This window comes from Tachypleus tridentatus, chromosome 12 (genome assembly GCF_004210375.1).
Source record: "Tachypleus tridentatus isolate NWPU-2018 chromosome 12, ASM421037v1, whole genome shotgun sequence".
Lineage (NCBI taxonomy): Eukaryota > Metazoa > Arthropoda > Merostomata > Xiphosura > Limulidae > Tachypleus > Tachypleus tridentatus.
The window spans coordinates 2,213,922-2,236,209 of NC_134836.1; the positions used below are offsets into that span (position 1 = coordinate 2,213,922).

General features: G+C 34.5%; 1 protein-coding gene across 1 annotated transcript; it reads right to left on the reverse strand.

Annotated features, from left to right (window-relative positions):
• Positions 1–11,949: 11,949 nt before the first annotated feature.
• On the reverse strand, positions 11,950–22,225 carry LOC143235022 (myosin light chain 1-like). Its single transcript, XM_076472738.1, has 6 exons — positions 22,022–22,225; positions 21,744–21,771; positions 15,490–15,630; positions 14,309–14,476; positions 12,901–12,987; positions 11,950–12,382 (listed from the first exon to the last, which is right to left on the reverse strand). The coding sequence occupies exons 1-6, from the start codon at positions 22,208–22,210 to the stop codon at positions 12,333–12,335; spliced, it is 663 nt and encodes a 220-aa protein (XP_076328853.1). The 5' UTR covers positions 22,211–22,225; the 3' UTR covers positions 11,950–12,332.
• Between the last annotated feature and the right edge of the window lie 63 nt (positions 22,226–22,288).

Below are 22,288 nucleotides of genomic sequence, written 5' to 3' on the forward strand. Positions count from 1 at the left end.
CATAAAACATACATGTGTTTATACATGTAGACTAGCTTGAGTGCCGTCCCCTGGAGGAAAGTTATGTAAATTCATGGTTATTGAAACGTTATCTTACGACATTGAGTTGTTTCGTTAATATGCATTTTATAAAAACATCCATAAAGACTCCAAAACACAAACTGTGGAACTGTAACTTCACATGTATCTCTTCATGGGCCCAACCAACCTTACGAAATGTAATGAAGATCCATCGACAGGGAACGAAGTAGTGATAAAAATGCAAAATTTGTAAGTATCCTTGAAAGGAGCTAATGAACCTCCAAACCAACTCTCGTGAAGATTCATCCACTCTTTGCAAAGTAGTTACGTGGACAAACAGTACACAGTAGTAGTATTTTTATATAGATTTATGAGTACGTTTGTTCATACTTTTGTTTTGGAGTAAAGACAAGTTGAGCTATTTGTTGTGTGTCCGCGATTTTAAATTTAAAGGTGAATTTTCAACAAATTTAAAATTGCCTTAGAAACTGTACTTTGGTTAGGTATAATTTTTGTGTGGTTGCCATATTTTTAAACACTTTAGTTTGTGAGTAAAAAATGCAACAAAATACGCGGGTCCTCGAACTCAAGTTACTCTCTGTCGTTTGGCTGTTTCCATGACGTTTTACAACTATGAAGTAATAGTTGCCAAACACGCTTCGTTGCGCGCCAACCATTGTTCCTTTCAGTGTTGGTGTTTTATGTAAATCTATCGGTGCTTTTTCGGATTACATACTTTTTGAGACTATTTTTGTCTTGATATTGCTACTTTGTTTGTTTTATGATAACATGGTTTACTGCGTTACTTATGGTTATAAAAACGGTTCGGCATCGGGCAAAAGGTTCTTTTCGTTTCCGTGCAATAGAGAAGGAACCGGTAAGGTTTTGACAGTGGGTGCAGATGGTCAATAGAAAGAAATGGACTCCTTCACACCATGCAAAGCTTTGTCAAGATCACTTTGAACGCTCATGTTTTGTGTCGAATCCCACTGTTTTGGATTCCTTGGGTTTCAAGACAGACAGGTTGAGACTGAAAAAAATCATCGGCAGTAGACAGGATTGTCCCCACCATCTTTTTTCGTGTAGAGCTGAAGTATGATCTCAGCCTGTAGCGTATAGGTTCCACCCCTCTGAACCCATCCCTTGCTATCACGAAAATAACAAACTTAAAGGTGTGTGTGCAGATAAAGCGATAAACAATAACTAGTATAATATAATAATTTAAAAAGTACAAGTTTTTGAAGAATGTTACTAGACATACACATTTCACGAGCGTGTTTTGCATTTGTGGCACCTGAAAGTCAGTGAAACCTTGATTTCATAGTCTAGACAGTGGACAAATCTAATCCAAATAGAGTATATTCCAAGTTTAAAAGCTGGTAGATCATTCTGTAGATGTTTTTGTATCATTTTTACATATGGAAAAGTTTGAAGAATACCATTTTTCATTGATCATCTTGAAGTAATTAAAGTACATGTTATGTATTTAAAAAAATAACAACATTGTAGACTTGTAAACAATCAAATATAAACTCCATAACATATTTCCATAACTCATCATAATAAAATTAATCTTAACACAGTACTTTGACATTGTCATATTAAATATAAATCTCATAAACCTCATAAAGCATGTTGTTTTAATATATAGTCTTATTTCTTCAGTATCACTCACAGTTCCGCTACTCTCGCTCGTGGAACTGTCCTCATCACTAGAACTTGTCAGATCTGTGTCAAAAGTAACTGTTCTAGGTTCGTTCAGAGTAGGTTTGAATTGATATGGCGCTACTCGACACTGTTCAGAACACAAAGTCAAAACAGACTCCGCCTCTGTTTGTCCGTATGCACTGGCCATATTTATTTACATTCAACGCGCTGGCGTTGGCGGTTTGTTTGGCAACTATTACGTCACAGTACTTTTCCTAGCAGCAAACGTAAAAACTAAAACGTTCGGATTGCCGCTCGGAAAGGGCTCTTTCTGCAACACGTTTGTTTCATTTATTAGCACATATTTTTTATAAAAAATGTGAACCTGCAAAATTAATCAGTATGAGTAGTTCTTTTGACTGCAAAGTTTTCTTTTTTCGGTAAATTTCACCTTTTATGTCCGTAAATTTGCTGTAATCCCACTAGCGGGTCTTATGGGGATGAAATGGACTTGTCAGGATTAATATAAGTGAATTATGCAAATCAAACTTGATATTTTCACCATGAGCTACAGCAGCTTAATTTGAACCATTCTTCAAGCTGTGGTGGCTTTATTAACATATTGCTACAAAATGTATTACGTTTCGTCTCATGATTGTCTCCAATGGGTACGTAACAAACTTGGTTTCTTTCACAGTAATGTGTCTCATTTAGTAGACATCGATTGAACGTATGGAAACTACCTGGTACATACACACCTCAGAGTTGGAGCTTTATTAGAAACATGAAAACACTGATTTCGGAAACTGTTTTTCCTATATAAAACAAAGTTACCAAAAAGTGTTTTATGAAATAGAAGTATGAATAAAAATAAGTTACTGCTACTTTGTGATCGATTGTATGGAAACATGTACATGCTAAAATGCCTCCCAGCTTTACATCTGTAGGTTTATAACACTAAAATGAGGCTTCTATATCTACGGTGATCTCTTTTGTAACTTGTGCTTAACTGCACAAATATTATGATACAAGTAGGTGGCATAGAACTGAAATGTTAGTTGCATTAAATTTAGGGTTAATATTTGTGTAAAGTGTAATTGGATTTGTACTAAAATTTATGGGTACGTTAAGGTTAACTCTTCATCACACTGCAAAACACATGGTCCGGATTGTTGTTTATTCTGGATCCGAGAAGGATTTCCTGAGTTTTCGAATGTGAGAGACGGGTCTAGGATATGTAGTCTCTCTACGTCTCGTTTTCGATACCAAAAGTGCACTTGCGTAACTAACTTATCGTTTTCAGTTAATTCGCTACGTGGTATTTTCAGGTAAACTGATTAATGAAAGAACTAAACTTGATAGGCAACTATATAGTGGGAACGTTCGGAAAGATAACTTGCCAACTAAATACCGAGGCTGCTAAGGCAAACTGATTCTGAATTAAGTAATAAATCAACTGCAAATATGTTTTGCAATGATAACACATTTTATTAATATCACAATGTGTACTTGTATTGGATGCTGGACTTTGTCTTTACTGAAATTTGTAATTGATTAGGTTGACTTCACTCTCGAGCCCTATTTCCAAATGACTCGCTCAAGATGATGTTTCAAATTATTCAGATTTCACATTACTTAAGACTTATCCGGAATAACTAGAGCTACCCAGATGACTGGTCAATTCCATTCAAATATAAAGCAAGTTGTAACCTCAAAATATCGCCTAATCTATCATTGGAGGGCACTAGAGTTGACTTTCGTACACAGTTCTGAAGATAAACTCTTCATGGGCAGACCAGTTGTTGTCTGCAGTGAAAAATAATAAAATTGAACTTCTTGATCATGTGTTTCTACAAAAATTCCGTAGATCTAGAAATAAGAAAAACACGTTGAAATATTATACATTTAAAATAAGAAGGTAGAAATTTCATGGTATATCTTCATACCACATTTTCCCTCCTCCTCCTTTTTCAGGCTATTCCTCAAGTTTACATTAATTATAAACTTTAAAATCAATGAAAATTGTAAACTTACATTGATCCAAAACTAGTGTAATGATATCTTGTTCCTATAAACACTTATGCATAACACAATGTCTAGATCAAATCTTTTATTTCCATCCACGTGTTAATTAACCATTGTGGTCCACCCTTTTTCTCTCTTAGCAGGAATTCCGATTTGAGATCTTCCAATGGAAAACAACATGGGATACTTTTTGTTTCTCTGCATACCGTTAATGAAAGGTACGTTTTTGGTCGAAAAGGCGGAAATCGATAATTTGTTTTGAATCTTTGTTTTCCGATGTGAAGTTTTTTTATTTATTTGAAACCCTCGGAACTGTATACTAAAGAAGAGAGCCAAAGGCATAACTAGGAGAAGGGAGAAAGTGAGACGTACGTGGTGATGTTTTGAGTGCGTCGGTGATGTCATCACTTTATGTAGTGGTTTCCATGGCGTGGGCAATAGCCGAGACCAGTCAAGCACACCAGCTCCAAATTTGTTTAGAGATATTAGCTTAAACGTATATATGTAAAAACGGCTAGTACGGGTAGAGAAAGCACCATGTAGAAGATCTAACAACCCTAGTGAAACAATGGTATGTCTGGGGACTTAAAAGGCTAGAAACCGGGTTTCGAAACATTGTTCGTTCTTCTACATAGTGCTTTCTCTACCCATACCAGCCGTTTTTACTTATATTTTTCTCTACAAGTGGGTTTTCTCGTCATCACAGATTAGCCAAAACGGGTGGTATCATCATATCTGGTTAAGACCTCTTTGGATTTTGATAACATTTACCAGATTGAGGAGTAAAATAGGAAAGAGGAATGTTTGAAACTGCTTGTTATTAGAGCTTAGTGAAATTTTATTTTCTGGACATGGAAATTTTACTTTTTAAAGCGTTATTAAGAGACATTAAAATACTGGAGGATTTGTAGCCCCTTTTCAGGGGAGAGGACCTTGAATCCTATGCCCTGCATAATTTTGGTATGTAGTGCTATGATAGAAACAGTTTCAGTTTCAATTCCCACACACTGTCAAGGATCACGACATTCTTCAAACATATAGGATCTTATTGTGTAGTAAAGTAATCTATCCACATTTTTGTATTGGTGGGTTCAGCCAAATATCGTAAAATTAAGGCAAATTCGTATATCATATTCTTGCAGCGTTGTTAACCAATGTACTATCATCCCTTCCAGGTTTATGAAGTTCATTAACCATTTACCTGAAGTATGGTCTACCATGACATTGAAAATTCTACCCTACCTGTAATATTGAGAGTATCTTACGAAGGCTGTTGCGAGGAGTTCTTTCTTCATCATACAGTATCTGCATTCAGAAGACGCGATTGCAAGGTGTGATTGCATGCTCAGTTTCGTCTTGCAACTATGATGCCATTACTCGAACAATTCCACTATCACTTGGGTTAGTGCTCAATAGGAACTTGCTGTGTTGTCATGGGTATGTCTACTCTGAAGCCTCTAATAAATCAGAATACCAGCTCACATTCATTGATCCATCAAAAAATATCTTAATTTTAATCAACTCAAACAATGATCTTGCGATCTTGGAGAAGTTTGTAATATGGCAAAAAAACCAGGAGTTTGTACGTGGTCACAGGTTAGTGCCAATCTCTTACTATTTTGTCTTCGTAAGATGTCGCATAGAAATTCTACTTTATGTGCATGAGCACCCATGTTTCTAATTTTATTTTTTTTTGTGTAGTTGAATATCATTCTTAGGTTCTCAGACATAGATTTCAACGTGTGACCAAACTCGAAAATGTTATCAATATAGATGAGGCACCTTTGCCATTGCAATCTTTTCAATGTTTACTCCATTTGCCCTACAAGCAATTTCGAGTTTTCTCTCATTCAGCTCAATTTGCTAGTATCAAAATATCCAGATCCACTACATTCAGACATTCGTCTATTCTCCATAAAAGAAGTCCACCAGTAGAAGTTTCCAAACTGACTCCTCTAAAACTAATACAGCTTCCAATCAGCTAACAATCACCACTTGAGACAACTAGGCACTCTTCGTAGTTTGTAGTTTTATTCTTCCACGCCTCCCAGAACCACCTCGACATATTTGCTGACTCGCTTCCCTAGAAACCGGGTTTCTATACCCGCAGTGGGCAGAGCACAGATAACCCATTGTGTATCTTTTGTGCTTCATTTCAAACAAACAATAAACCATTCTTTAAGGTATGCTATATGCCTAGTCTTTCAGGGAATCCAGCACAATTATTGTTCAATCAAACATGTATTTCTTGTATCTATGTGATGACATGTTACATTTTATGACTTCACTGGTCATCTGGTCCAATAAATACACCAGCATATGCAACCAATAAGTCGCTGAGCTTCTACATTTTGTGTTCATTCCAAATTACTTGAACAATATTCGATAAGCAATCTCGAATATATAAACAATCATGAGTTCTCTTACGGGCATGATGAAAAAGAAGCGACATTAGTAATACTGCTACTATTAGTCGATTCCACTTATCTTACTATGCTGGTTTTCATTGAAGTAGGAAACTAAACAACTCCCCATAATTGTAGAACAACACTGACACTTTATCCCCTCCCTGAAAAATAACTATAAGAGTTGATGACATGGTTTCTGCTTTCTATATTAGAAACAGTGTATTGGATTTATTAGAACACTAAAGCATTGGGGATCGGCCACAGAACGACACTTGCGTGCATAGAGGTACTGGACTTTCTTTGCATCATACAATTAAGCACTGTTCCTTGGCCTTAGGTTTCCTATGCAAAAACAGTCACATCTAGTGTATTACCATTTGACAAAATTAAGTGCATATTAAATAGCTGGAATTATGGCTTCACTTGGATTGTTTTGTAAATAGCGAAATCAAACAGTGTTCGAACAGTTATAGTATCAATCGGGAGTCTTACCTGAACAAACCTAAGTAAAACTGAAGCCTTGTTAATTTAAAAAACTGAAATTACGTTAATTTAGTTTTGTTATTGTTGTTTTATTTTTGTACTAACACTGTATACATTATTTTTGTTTGTTTGTTTTTTGCTATCGATGTTTTTAAATATGCTGCAAAGCCACAGAACTTTTTAGTAAACTGTAGTGGTAGAGTAATTTTGTTGTTGTAACACTACAACTTTCATGAATATACGTCTTAAAACTGCACTGTGTTTAAGAACAGTCTTCAATTCTGTGAAGCGTTGAAATAAGATGGTAGCTTGAATGATTTTCATAAACCCATTCCTTTTAAATGAGATATGTAATATAAAATTATCTTATGCACATGGATCTCATTGCATAACTTAAAAGTCAAATAAAAACTTTGTTAATACTGTATGTGTATATAATGTTTATAGTGTCATTTTGTAGAGTGTTAGATCAAGATACAATGTGTCTAACATTTCTCTTAATGCCAATTAAATAATATTTCAATTTAGGGATTAAAACATTTTGTATGAAATGGAATATTACACTGTTTTAGAAAAACTCATTTTGACATGATGTTTTCTGTAATGGTAGCACAACATATTTCAGTTGAATTAACTCGAAAAATTCGTGAGTCTATAAATTATTTGTGGAAAATGAAATTCTGGAGCAGTAGCTTGTATGTCTTATTAAATGTAAAATTATTGTATCCTGATCTTATTTGGTCATGATTAAATATTTTCAATGAAGCATGTTTATACATTCTAATCATAAAATTTACTTGTTTTAGAACAAGTTAAGATGTACGAAAATGCATGCTGTGATTTTAGAGCAAGAGGCAGTCAGTAACACTCATGTAGTGTAACTTTGTAGACATGCCTGGCCTATACTACACTTGTTTCTTAAAGGAGTCCAAAAGGAGTGTGTGAGCGTTATTGGATTCTAGTGGTCAGCAATTAAAGGCTATCCTGTTTTAATTATTTGTACAATAATTAGCTGCAACCTCAACACCTATTTTCTTTTCACTGGAACTAAGATGTTTGTATAATAACCAGACAGTAGTGAATAATAGTTGTTACCATAATGAGACTTCATGAATCTTGCAGTTGTGGGTGTCTTGGTACTTCAAGAAGCACATTGTTTACTGAAAATATACAGTAATTACGTATAAACATGTAAAAATGTTACTCGGCCATGGCAATAATTTTTTCACTCAAACAGAACTGTTGGAATTGGGTCATTACAACTTTTAAACCTAAACTTCAAGCGGAATTTCTGATTTATCAAAATTCATTTGACTTTACATTCTCAATCCTTACTTTTCCTGAAGACTAAATACATAGCCCTTCTTTCTAGCTATTTTGTTTTTCAGCTAGACAATTGTGTTATCATATTTTGTATGTGTAAAACCTCTTATTTTTTTAATACTGGCATAGAAGGAGATTTTTGTGGTGATTTCCTGTATGGATATCTTGAAGACAAGGACTACTACATGACGGTCTCTAAAACGTGACGGTCAGCCTCACGTTTGACTTGGCAAAATCCATGGATAAAGAGCCAATGATGTCTGATGCATTAGATAATGAATCCGTCCATGACAGTGAAATGAACTGGCAACAAGGTTAATAGAGTTACCATTTTCTCAATTAGCTGATAAGTAACCTGTAACTATCAGTGTTCCTGTCAAAACCCTAATGTTGGTAAAATTCAGCTTCTCTTGAGGTTATACCACCACAAGTAGTAAAGATGAAACACTTGCCAAATCTAGGGGAGGGTCTAAACTACGCGATTGTTCCATTTTAGAATATTATTTTATCATATGTCATAAATTCCAACTTTATACCCACCTTCCTAATACAAAGAAACCGTTCCCAGTGTCAAAACCTGGGAAGTTCTCTGAATCTCAGGATAGTCAGATATCAAAAACCGTGACAACTGGGCCAAACACTTAAAACAACATTACAACTAATATTTGACATCAAAGTGAGAACTTCGATTCCTATTGTAATAGCACTACCACTACCTAAACAACCACAGTAGAAGCCAAATGTGGATCTCCTGTTAATATCAAAGACCACTATCAACACCATTTTCATGCCACTCCAAATATCAATCTTCAAATATAATTGTCAGGAACAATCTGCAAAGTGAACAAAGGTCTGAGCCCTTTATATTCAAGAAATATAGGACTGAACCACCATCATGACTATAGGATGAAGTGTGGTAGCCATAAAATAAACTGATACAAACCCATGAGGCATTGGTGGAAGCTAGGGATATAATCTAGTGGACTGCTAATGTGAAAACAAAGTCGACCAATATACTAAATACCCTTTATCGGGGATACAGTAAATGTAAGAGCTCTAATCTAAGACTCTTCTCTGAGTAATTTTTACTATTTATGTTTGTACTTCTGTTAATTTTATTTATAATTTATTTCATTTTGTTTGATATCAGAATTAAAGTTTTTGTTTTGTAATTTTGAGGTACGTATTATAAAATAAATTATTTTATTGGTTTAGTTTGTGTTCATTTTTGTATTTCATCATATGATGTATGTTTTTGTTTTTGAATTTCTCGCAAAGCTACACGAGGATTATCTGCGCTAGCCGTCCCTAATTTAGCAGTGTAAGACTAGAGGGAAGGCAGCTAGTCATCACTACCTTCCGCAAACTCTTAGGCTACTATTTTACCAACGAATAGTGGGATTGACCGTACATTATAACGCCCCCACGGCTGAAAGGGCGAGCATGCTTGGTGCGACCAAAAATCGAACCCGTGATCCTCAGATTACGAGTCGAATGCCTTAACCCACCTGGTCATGCCGGGCCATCATATGATGTAATGGTTTCATTTTGTATTTTCATTTCATGTCAAAAATTAAGTTTGTTTTACATTTAATTTTTCGTAAAGATGGTTTAATTTTACACATTTTTTAAAAAATGCATTCCCAACGTTTTGTCATTTTACTGAAATATAATAGTTTTAGTAGTGTGTTTCTATAAGAGCTAGAAAAGGTTCGTCGACATGTAATGTAGCCCCCCGCTAGTACAGCGATAAGTCTACGGATATATAGCGCTAAAATCAGGGGTTCGATTCCCCTCGGTGGGCTCAACAGATACCCAGATGTGGCTTTGCAATACGAAACACACACACACACACACACACACATATGTAATGTGTTCGGTAAAGGCTTTATATTTTAATTTCGTTTACTTTAAGATGCTGTATTATTTTGTCTTCTGAGTGGTACGTTTTCGCGATTGTATCAGATGATTCCATAAGTAATGTACGAAAATTTAATACAGAAAGTGCATCATAATTTCTGTCTTTGTAGAAGACTTTAATGACTAAAATATGTAGTGGGAACTTATAAAAAAAATGCTCAGACAAATAAAAGAAACCAACCCAACTCCACTTTGTTTAGATCATTAATCAAATAAACTCTTATAAAGATGGATGTGTCAGAAAAGCATATTAGGCATATAATGCTTTACGAGTTTAAAAAAGGCAATAACGTAGCAGAAACTACACGAAACATCGAAGATATTTATGGTGCGGAGTCTCTCAGTGAAAGAAAATGTCGAAGATTGTTTTAGAAGTTCAGATCAGGTGACCACAGCTTAAATGATGCGTCACGTTCAGGTCGTCCTGTTTAGTTTCATGATGAGTTGCTGCTGGCTGTACTTGATGAAGATTGTGTTTGTAACAGTTGAAGAACTAGCACAAAAGCTAAATTCAATCCATTCAACAGTTCACTGTCCTCTGCAACAGCTTGGAAAGGTGTCCAAACTTGGAAAATGAGTCCCTCATTCTAAGAGCAAGAGCGGACATTTGCACTTCTCTACACTCACTCTCGTGAACACATAACACCTTTTTCGAAAAGGTCAGTGACTGGAGATGAAAAAGGGATAGATTATAAAAATGTTAAGCGCCGCAGACAATATCTCAGTGCAGGTAAATTGGCTAAAGCACATCCCCAAATGGAACTCCATCCGAAGAAAGTCTTCTAAAGCGTTTGGTGGGATATTGTTGGTGTGATGCACTTTGAATTGCTGCCACTCAATGTAACGATTACACCAGACTGCTAGTGTCAACAGTTAGAGCGCTTGAATGTTGCACTGAAAGAAAAGAAGCCTGCTTTGATCAATCGTAAAGGTGTTGTTACCTCAGGCTAATGCACAGTCTCAGACAGTAAGAATCACATCTGCAAAGATTGAAGAGTTAGACTGGGAAAACTTCCACATCCTCCTTATTCTCCAGACCTTGCCCCATCTGATTATCATCCATTCCGAAGTTTGCACAACTGTCTTGATGGAAAAGAGCTTGAAACACATGAAGTTGTCAAAACTATCCTCTCTACACTCTTTCCTCCAAACTCAAGAATTTTCTAGAAGTAGCATTTAGAAGCTTGTGAATCGTAGGCAGGAAGTAATAAATAATAATGGAATATACATTATTGATTAACTAACATTAAAAGTGTTTAAAATCCTTTCTCTTTTTCTGAACGTAAAATTGGACATTATTTAAAGGATGAGCTGATCTATGCATATTTCTCCATTTTCTTGAGAATGTACAAGTACTATTTTTGGAGTGCTCTTTTTTTAGTTTGTTCTTTATGTATATTGTTAATTACTTCATTATTTGCTATATATTAGTGTTTAATTTGTAATATATGTTAAAGTATATTTTTATAATGTGAAATAGTAATCTTATATTATGACGGTTGTCTCTGTGTTGAACTTGAGTTTTCCGTTTCCTATTCATTTTGGGTAAAAGTTTTCATTTAATTTTATACTTGGTTTTTCTGACACATACCTACAATAAAAATAGGTTAATCACTGCTAAAGGGTTTTCTAATACTTATTGAATTAAGCATTGTTGAAGAGTATTTTGATTTAAACCATTAAATGAATCACTGTGAAAGAGTTTGTTAGAATTAGAATTATTCTATTAATCATTATTAAATTCATTACTAGGCTATCAATGCAAGATAACCTTTATAATAAAATGTGTTATAATAAAGATTTAAATTAATAAGAAAATTTATAATCAACACATACAAATGAGGTTATTGAAAGCAATCGAGTACAACTTAGAATACGAACACTAGTGGTTTGATGCATGCAAGACCGTAGATTACATGCTCCCTGATTAATGTATATAACATTATGACTACTAAAAATTAATTGGTCCAGAGTTAGAACGAGCGTGGGGCAATGTCTTGGGACCTAGTGTGGTCTTATCTCCTGAAAAAGGGGCCCGATGACTTATTGGTCCCAGGGTCCCTGAATTGCTTGTGCTGCCACTGTAGTGGTCATAGGAAAGGTAATGAAATATAACACAAAATAGGTTTTCTACTAGATATTTTTATTTTGGCCTTTGGGATGCTCAAAATGCAAACTCTTATAATACATTTGTAATCTTATGACAACTATTCTTTTCAAGCAGGCAGATCACAGCAGCAAAATCACACGGCAAGTGGAAGTTTTACGAAAATGTTAAATTAAGTTTATTTCATGATATTTTAAAGTACGCTTTTTGAAGTTTCTAGAATCAAAATTAATAAGGATAGCAAATTTATTAGGCGACTGTTCAGCGTTTTCAATTAACCAAGAAAATATGACACTATAATAATTTATACTTGTATTCAACAAGAATGTGAAATAACCAGAACCATATTCACGTCAAATTTAGGGCCTAATGTTAGAAATGTCCTTTGCTGCTGTTCTTCACTGAGCTTCTTCAGGAAAAGGTCCCGCCATAACTGCTTTGACGAAAGCTAAAATACACATTTAATAAAATAGTTCAAGTGTTTTTTACTTAAACCTTTTCTTATTACAAAAGTCATTTTATACACATTAATTGCAAACTTTAGATATTTTCTGATTTTGTTAACGATTACATTTTATTGTACAGTTCACTCATGTTATCGTTTACTTTTTATATATTTATTGAAGTGTAATAGCATAAGTTTCTATTAAATAGCCAACAAATATTAGATATAAATGTTTTTGTATATTTAAACTATGTACTTATTAATGTCATATTCGAACACTTACTTCAATGTTGATTAATGCAGGAAGTTATAAATGATTGGTATGGAAATCAAAAGAAACATTATTCATCTTTAGATGTGTTTCAACTGAATATGCATACCGAACAACGTAAGGAACAAAGTGACTATTTTTCAGTCCTACTGTAAAGTCTAAATTACGTTTATTAAGAATCTATCTCATGGATACTAATTAAAGTACTTTCGAGTTTCGAAGTGAGATCGAGACTGTACTAAAAACTTACGTTCATATTTAATGAAACCATCCTCGTCTTCTGTGCCAGCACAACACTTCATAATTTCTTCAACCTCGGGATCTGAAAGCCTCTCACCTGTGATAAGAATTCAGTATGACGCATAATTAAAGAGGAAAAATATAGACAATATGACTCCACCTTGAAAAGTAACATTTGATGTACTTATTGTCAGAAACAAAGAATTATATTTTAAGTGGACTCTTTAAAACTTTTCATGCAACGAGCAGACTTGAACATTTCTAACATACGCGATTGGTAGATCAGTCGAGTTTACTCAAACACTTTTGGAAAAGGTTATAATCAAAATAAAACATTTTGTTGCGAAGGGTAGAAGGTCTGAGGTTTGAAACTGCCCATCTTTACCACTTACAGTTGTGGCAAGTTTGTCCATCGAAACATCCTTAGCGAAAATATAAATGTTATACCACGAACATTCGAATGCTGCTAGTTTGGAAAATTTTATATTTCATCGGGTAATCTAAATCAATTTAAAAATGCAGCCTAAGAAAGTATAAAACGTTGCAATCATCATTGAGTATACATGTGTGTATTTTCAGCTAAATTTAGCACTTCGGTTTTGTTCGTCCTTGGATTGTATAAGTAATACAATATATATATTAGCTTTGTAACATTAGGTAACAACATTAAAACCATTAACATCTAAAAAAACAGTATATTTTCAATAGATATCAGTCCTCAATCGATCAGCTATAAACAGGTCTACTCGGATTATAGACGTGTGCATGATATAATACATTCAAAGTAACCCCCCCCTTCCTATACACTTCAATGGATCTAAACTATAGAGTCTACAGTTAAAATTTCGCGTCTCTTTACCGCAAAAACGTTTCTATTCAGGCCATCGGACAAGAGTGGTCAAAGAGTTGACGGAAAGTTATTTACTAACTGCCTTTCCTCTGGTTTATTATTTCGAAATTATGGACACCTATACATAGATAGCCTCTGTGTAGTTTCTCACGTAAATTCTAAATAAACCGACCCATTTTCAGTATACTGATACATAAAGATCTATTGATTAATATTCTCCAACATCAGCCAAGTGAATTGATAACACATGATATCATCCGAAACTGTGGTTCTCAGTTTGTTTTGCCATGGGTTTTGTTTTACCGAATGTTGGCTAATAGAGTTTAATGATATCCAAACTTTCTTTCACATCTCAGTGATGAAAAAATATCACAAATGTTGTATACAAAAAGGAAAGACTTGGGTGAATGTAATGAAATACGTTTCGCGATTTTATTGATATATAAATAGGAAAAGAGAAGGTATTACACACACACACACACACGTTGGAAGATCTACCTATGTTTGGATAGTAGAATAAAAAATGTAACTAGTTTCAATTGATGAAGAGTATTGAAAAGCTGTATACCTAGTGAAAGAAGTACGTGAGCTAGCTCAGCCGCTAACATGGTACCATTCTCAGATTTATCATAAACTTTCAGACCTTCCATGAAGTCCGCATGTGTTCCTTGTTCCTTCTCCTTCCTCACTTGACTGTAGATTGGTAAGAATTCGTCAAAAGTGAGCATCTTTTCCCCTGAAATTAGATAGGTTATAAACTTCAATTTCTGCGATCCATATAATTATTTAAGACTAATGTTATTTGTATCTGCTAAGAAGAAGAAAACGTATGTGCAGGTTTACTTAATTCAATGCATGAATATGCTCAATATAAGGCATTATAAAAAGTTAACACTTTTTTGTAACTCAAGTATAAAACGAAGTAATCTGAATTCGGAGTATCAGCTTTGATAATTTTAAACACTTGAAATATTTATTGTGATTTTAGGATAGACGACAACTGTAAGCTTTACACAATATATCACTAGGCCTAATATGACTAAAATATATTTAATTTTAGGATAAATCAAGTGTTTTTATTGTAAAAACTAATTTATAAGTTTAACCTTTACGATGGAGTACGACATAAATTTGATTGCCATATAAATCATTACTCACACGGTAGAAATTATCACTTTAACATTTTGACGTGCTATACAGTGAAAAACGAGTAACAATTGTTAAATAAAATACAAACTACAATAAATTGCTTCACAAATAGCAGAAAAATATTACCACTATCACATCACTAGAAACCAAACAAACGAAAAACCTTCTTTGTAGACTCAAGAAATTATATAAAGGTTTACAACAGTGTTTGTTGTTATCATAAATCTACATTAAGAGCTATCTAATACTCTACGTACCACAGGTATCAAAACCCGGTTTCTAGTGTGTTAGGTCCGCAAATATACCGCTGTGGCACTGGGAGGCGTTTAAAATAGATGAACAGAAAATTGCTGTAATGTTCGAAATGTTTCCAAGCTACTTCTCAAATAAAACAGAGCCGACATGTGTTAACTTTTGGGTGTATCTATGGTGTTACAAAATATAATGTTTGCGAATGTTATTATATCTTTTAAAAAGTATTATTGTACTTACTTACATAGACACTTGTATTACCAATACCAAAATTAAGTTACTGTATTTAAGAGGCCAAACAATCATGAAAATATTCAAGTTTGGTTACCTTAAGTTAGGTATTCTTACCTTTCTTTTTTGTACCACCATTTTTCGTAATTGTCGCGATAGTTGGGCGAGTGTCCAGCGACCGAAGTAAATCTCCAAGATCTTTACAGTCTATCTTACCCTGTCCTTCGAAATCATAGATTTCGAAATGATCTCTGGCTTCTACAATAATAATAATAATAGAAAAGTTCTTTTAAACAGTCTTTCTTGTGATGACAAGAAACCCACTTGAAGTAACAGTGTATCTCAAGACGGCTGGTATGGGTATAAACACTTTTACAAAACAACATTAATATATTTCTATTAGGTAACTGATTGTTGATTTATAAGCCTTTTCAGTTTCACTGAATTACATTAACTTGATCATTTTCAATTCCCAAAGAAGCAAGCGAAAATTTAGTCGTAAAGAGAATTTGAGGGTGCGGCTAACAATAACACATGCAAAGAAAAATGTATCTACGATATAGTTTCTATTAAGCTTAAATATACTCTTCAAAACAAGAAACGCAAAAGGTTTTTTATTTTATTTTAAAGAGAAATATATGTAATAACGTTACAAGCTCAGACTATGTGATGTTACACGTGTTAAGGCACTGATTGTCAGACCAAAATAACAATAAAAGTTGTGCACTTTGAAAACGGAGGAAAACATCGGATTTTTCGCCAAAACGCATGCGTGTCCAATAACTTTGTTTGAGAGATCTGCATGTTCTGCAAGTGCAACATGTGCAAAATCCCTATAAAAGTGACGGGTTCTCGGTTTCCATAGCTCAGTGTTAAGCCACCGACACGCAATACAGTTACGCCAAGACTGACTGAAGCACAAGGCAACAACGCCATTGGTCGCTTGGAAGCAGACGAATCTCGATCAGATGTTGCCAGAGCTGTGAATGTCCACCCAAGCATCATCACAAGGCTATGGAATCGTCACCAACAACATGGATCAACTCGTGACCGTCCACGATCTGGCAGACCTCGTGCGACCACGCCCGCACAAGATCGCTACATCCGGTTACGTCACCTTCGGGATAGGACCAACACTGCGACGTCTACTGCCTCAACCATACCAGGGCTGCGTAGGATTTCCGATCAGACCGTACGCAACCGTCTACGAGATGCAGGAATCCGACCTCGACGTCTAGTCAGAGGCGTCATTCTCACCCAGCAACATCGTCAAGCACGGCTGCAGTGAACTCGGGCACATCGGGTATGGCCTCATCGACGATGGAGGCATGTTTGGTTCAGCGATGAATCACGTTTTATGCTTCGTAGGCAGGATGGAAGGACCCGTGTTTACCGTCGCCGATGTGAACGTTTTGCAGCAACCTGTGTGCAAAATGTTGACAGATATGATGATGGCAGCGTCATGATGTGGGCTGCCATCGCCTACAATGCCAGAACAGACCTTTTGCACATTCGAGGGAATCTTACGGCTCAACGATACGTCGACGAGATTCTTAGGCCCCATGTGCAACCCATCATGGTGAACGTCAACGACGTTTTTCAACATGACAACGCCCGTTCTCACACAGCCCGACTCACCACTGTCTTCTTGAGACACCACAACATCAACGTTCTTCCCTGGCCCTCCAGATCACCAGATTTAAACCCCATCGAACATCTTTGGGACGAGTTGGACCGACGTCTGCGACGGCGACAACCTCAACCGCATACTCTACCTCAGCTTGCAGCAGCTTTGCAGGCTGAGTGGACAGCCATTCCACAGGATGTCATTCGTCATCTCATCGCTTCCATGGGCAGGAGATGCCAAGCAGTTATTGATGCTCACGGGAGGCATACTCGTTATTGACGTTGAGTGACGTTAAACTTCATCTAGTGAGCGTGGACTTCGCCTTTGCAGACTTTGGATGTTTAGCAGTGAATGTGCAAAGTTTCACACATGTCATACAGAACTACCCGGAATAAACTTGTTAACAATTTGTCTCATATTTTGCCTTTTGCTTTCTTTTTTTGAAGAGTATATAATTTCTTATTCTAAGAAATATGATATGTTGTGCGAGAGAAAAACAAACAAAAGTAGTTTTCTAATAGTAACTTTAAAAATAAATTGATATTAGCATCTTATACTTCCAATGAGGAGAACTTGTTTGTCGTTAAGCTAAATGTGGCCTAGCAGTGGTCAACGTGTCAGACTGCGGATCAAAATATTCAAGGCTTGAGATGTAATTCCTCTTACTCACACGTGCGAACGCATAAGTCATGTCAGTCATTCTTGCTACACGTATTCGATTAAACAGTATGTGCATAAGCGGTGGATGATGCTAGCTGGTTGACTTCCGCTCTGTCTCAGAGCCGTACGAAAGTATATTAGGCTATGGCCTGACTACTTTTTAATGGCATGTATAGCTACAAGTTTTCTGTTAAAACTTGCTTCTTTTAATTCAGTAAAGTACGTTGTATGTATACAGTATTTGTAGTTAAAATGACTCAAGATTCACCTTTTTAGCATTACATTTTCTGGAGGGCGTGCCTTAAGATCCCACTAGAAATGAGAATGGTGCAATGGCCTGACCACTCAAATATTATTTGCTACGACAATGTTTCAGGTCAGTAGTTCAAAACTGGGATAGTTGCGTGTGAATCTCAGAGTCTAACTTTGCCGTTTACCCAGCATGCATATAAGGTGTTGTTTAGGTTAAAAATTCCTCATCTAAATTCCAGTTCTGTTAAAAATAAAGTGTCAAAAGATCCTATCACGACTCAAAACATACATTCACATTTTATGTAAAAATTAACTTCATATTATTAGTGTGAACTACCCAAGAAACTTCTTAATGTATGAGTAGACCAACCTATCTAAACTATTGAATAAGTTTAATGTAATCAGATGAATAAACACTGTGTAAATAGGCGAAAAAATGTATATTTATCCGCACCAAAGCACTTTTTCTTTATAAAACTATGCTAAATAAGAAGCTGAAATAAAGGCAAAACTTATATATTATTATATCTGCGTCCAACTATTATACAAATTAAGGTAATCACAAGAATAAATATAAAATATGGTATTTTTTATCACTAGCAAACTGAACAGCTTCAAGTTAACTTTGAATTTTTTCTCCACTAAAATATGTAACTTTAGTGAACAAAAATATTAATTTGTAAAATTCTGAATACACGATGTTTATATTATGAAAACTAAACGTATAGAGATACGATAACTCCACGAAGAATCATCAAACTTGGAAACACGTACGGCAGACACCAAGGTACATACGTTAGCACCAAAAAAGGTTTTGAAAACGAAGAGAGCGCTAAGATTATTTATAGAAAGAAAGAAATGGAAAAATCCACTTCGAAGACTTTCTGGAGTGAGGAAGCAACGACAGCCAAACCAGAAAAGAAAAACTAGCGTTTGCATCTATTGTTTCGTCAGACTAAATTCTAGTGAAGCACGTCAGACTAAAAATAACGAAACAAAACGAGACTGACGGGAACAACAGTGCCCAAGCTTTCCATGACTTAAAATGCTCACTTTCATGTCTATGAATAAGCGCTATTTATATATAGAGAAAAAAAAATGTTATCTAGCCAAACAAAATTATTTTAGTTATTTTTCCTGTTCAAAGGAAAGCATTCTACCCCTTGCTTCATTTGGAAAAGCAAAGAACTAATTCAATATGACTTTTTTTTCATTTTCAACTTAGAAACAATGTGATTTGATTCTAAAAAAAACGATTAAAGATATGATTAAACAACTTGAAACAATAAGTCATTGATACTACACTTCATGCTGTCATGTTCACCTCAGTGTAGCATTATGTCGGGCCTGGCATGGCCTAGTGGTTAGAGCATTTGACACTCACCCAGTATTTAGGCTGTGAAATTGAAACCCACTGCCGAATATGTTCATCCTTAAAGCCGTGGGGACATTGTAATATATTAGTTCTTATTACTATATTTGCTAGTAAAGATTAGCACAAGAGAGGGTGGTGTTGACTAGCTACTTTCCATCAAGTCTATCACTTCAAACAAAAATGGCCAGGTGGGTTAAGGCGTTCGACTCATAATCTGAGGCGCGCGGGTTCTAATCCCGGTCGCACCAAACATGCTCGTCCTTTTAGCCATGGGGGCGTTATAATGTGACGGTCAATCCCACTATTCGTTGGTAAAAGAGTAGCCCAAGAGTTGGCGTTGGGTGGTGATGACTAGCTGCCTTCTTTCTAGTCTTACACTGCAAAATTAGGGACAGCTAGCGCAGATAGCCCTCGAGTAGCTTTGATCGAAATTCAAGAAACAAACAAACAAAACAAAATACTTCAATATTACAAACGGCTATCGCAAGTAGTCCTATAATAGGATTTTGCGAAATTCAACAAACAGACAAGTATTTTATCAATATATTTTGTTTGTTTTTAATCCTGTTCAGTTATGTGTAACAATTTCAAACTCATATTAAAAATTTAACTTTTCATGAAAAATATAGGGAAAACTATTTTTTCTAAAAAGACTTATAATTCAGTGACTGTGCAATATTACTATATTAAATTATAATAGAATGCCAAAAATCAAACAGCAGTTTATTGCGTTCTTATAATATGTGCATTTAGCACAGAAGAAAAACAGAGGTATTGGGGAACATTACATTAACAAGCTAAACGTAGGTTTTAAACCAAACTAAATGTACGTTGCTAAATAGAAGCAGTTAAACAATGCAATCGGAAGATTATGTATTTATTTATTTGGTTTATACAAACAGACAAAAACAAAGCAGACACTTTAATTTCAGACACAATAGGTACAGTCCCACTGTATTAAAGATTTACATCACTGCTTCACAAACAAGCTAAATGATGTCTTTCTGTATATTGTTAATATATATCTTCTGTGTAATTTTATTCGTAAAACAAATGATGAGTACCAAAATGATAACAATAATTGCGCATTAGAAGTTGGTTGCATAAATATCAGATTGAATGTTGGAATAAGAATTGTAGTAGAAAATATTTTGCACAGAATAGACCTAACCAGAAATTATAAACATGTTAAATATTATATTAATTATGGTAAAACATGCATAAAGTGAACAAAAAAAAACAAACTTTTAGGTATGAAGAAAACGTTCATTTTGTTACTTTTGGATACAAGACCGAAAAGTAAGATTTAACTCAAAATAATAGTCATATAATTATTATAGTATACACCGTCAATTTTTATATGCTCCAAATTGAAAGAAAAAAACGCACTGAATTTACTACAACTGACAAAAAATATTAACATCTACAATCACTCTAAATTAACTAAAACATTTAATGAAATATAATTAGAAGGATATTTTATGTCATATGCTACAAATTGTATTTATATACATCATATAACATTCAGTGCTATAGCTGTGCAATATTGTCAAAGTGACTGGAAATAAAGAGACCAAGTCCATTACAGCAAAATATTTGTCATTTAAGCAATATGAATATTATTATATTACATTTTATATTACACGATAAAGACCGTGATCCTGAAGTTTACAATGCCAAAATGCTACTGACGAGAATAATTTATATCATAAATGACTAGGTTATAGAGTTTCTTTCTTTCGTGTCTTTTGATGGGTTAGCAGTACAGATTTAAAATTCGTGGTTCAAATCCATGTAATGAGCTGAGTGCAGATGGATCATTTTGTAGTCTCCGCGCTAAATGAAAATAACCATATTTTTTCGGTAACGACACTTTTTAATTACCAGTGTTGTACTGTGGATATTGCACAAGGTGGGCCTATTGTCTAATTCACAAACAGAGCGGACTAATGGGTTGGGTTAGGGATAGGGGATACTGAATTAATATGTCGCACAGAATGCCATCAAACATCTGTGTGGCACTGTCTAGTGCTAATGCTATAGACTAGGGAACAAATGTATTCATATAGTTTGTTAAAGATACAAATACAAACATAAATAAAATGTGATATAAAAGTTTCAATCACTTCTCTAAATAATCTTAGCTTTGGTGTTGTTTTTTTTCATAAATAATAGAGCAATAAAAACAGCTAATTAAAACAAGGGTGTTTTTTTAAGTTTGCAACAAAAAATTTGAGACTAAAAACAACTTAAACAACAGGATTAAATTAAACAAGCTTTTCAGTATTTTAGGTTATGATTATTTAGTTATTAGGTGTTCCATGCATATATTCTTACGGAATTGTATTGCAAATGTACTGCGAATTAAAAATAGCTTAGTTACGATATGTAATTATGTAATTCTACATGTTAGATTTAGTGTTATTAAAAAATTAAAATACTTGCTAAAATACTTACTCTCTATTTCTACCGGCTTCAAATCTGCCTAGAAAAAAAAGTTAGAAAATTTTAGTACATTTTTTAAATAAATCCGTAAAACACTGTAATAAAATGTGATAATGTTTTTTGTTGTTTTTTTAACGTAAAACTATACTTTTTTATTCTAAAAGAAGTGCTCTTGAGTAAAAAATACTTCTGAAAATCACCGATGCAATAAAAATGCTATCAATTTCGTTATATAAGTATACATACTACTACTGTTAGTATATATACTAGTAAAGTTAGGTGAAACTTACCATTATAGCTTCCTTAGGTCTAAGAGGAATCACAAACGTACTCTCTTTGTCGCTGGACCTCCTTTCACGAAATAACTCAATCTTAATGCAGCTCTTTCCCTTTAGAATGTTTGTAACTCCAGATGTCGCTGTAGAATTATCCCAATTTTGTTGATGTATATAGTGTTTTATATCATGTTTATATTTCATTTTTATGTCATAAATAACTTATATAATATGTAATATATATAGTTTGTTCAAATAAAGAATGTATTATTAAAAGTGACA

Bases quoted from the DNA above. Each gene is read 5' to 3' on its own strand.
- LOC143235022 (XM_076472738.1), bottom strand. From the start codon at position 22,210: ATGAAATATAAACATGATATAAAACACTATATACATCAACAAAATTGG. The intron at 14,477-15,489 runs GTAAGAATACCT...ATCTAATTTCAG, and splicing joins TGGTGGTACAAAAAAGAAAG to GGGAAAAGATGCTCACTTTT. The intron at 12,383-12,900 runs GTAAGTTTTTAG...TGTGTATTTTAG, and splicing joins TGGTTTCATTAAATATGAAC to CTTTCGTCAAAGCAGTTATG.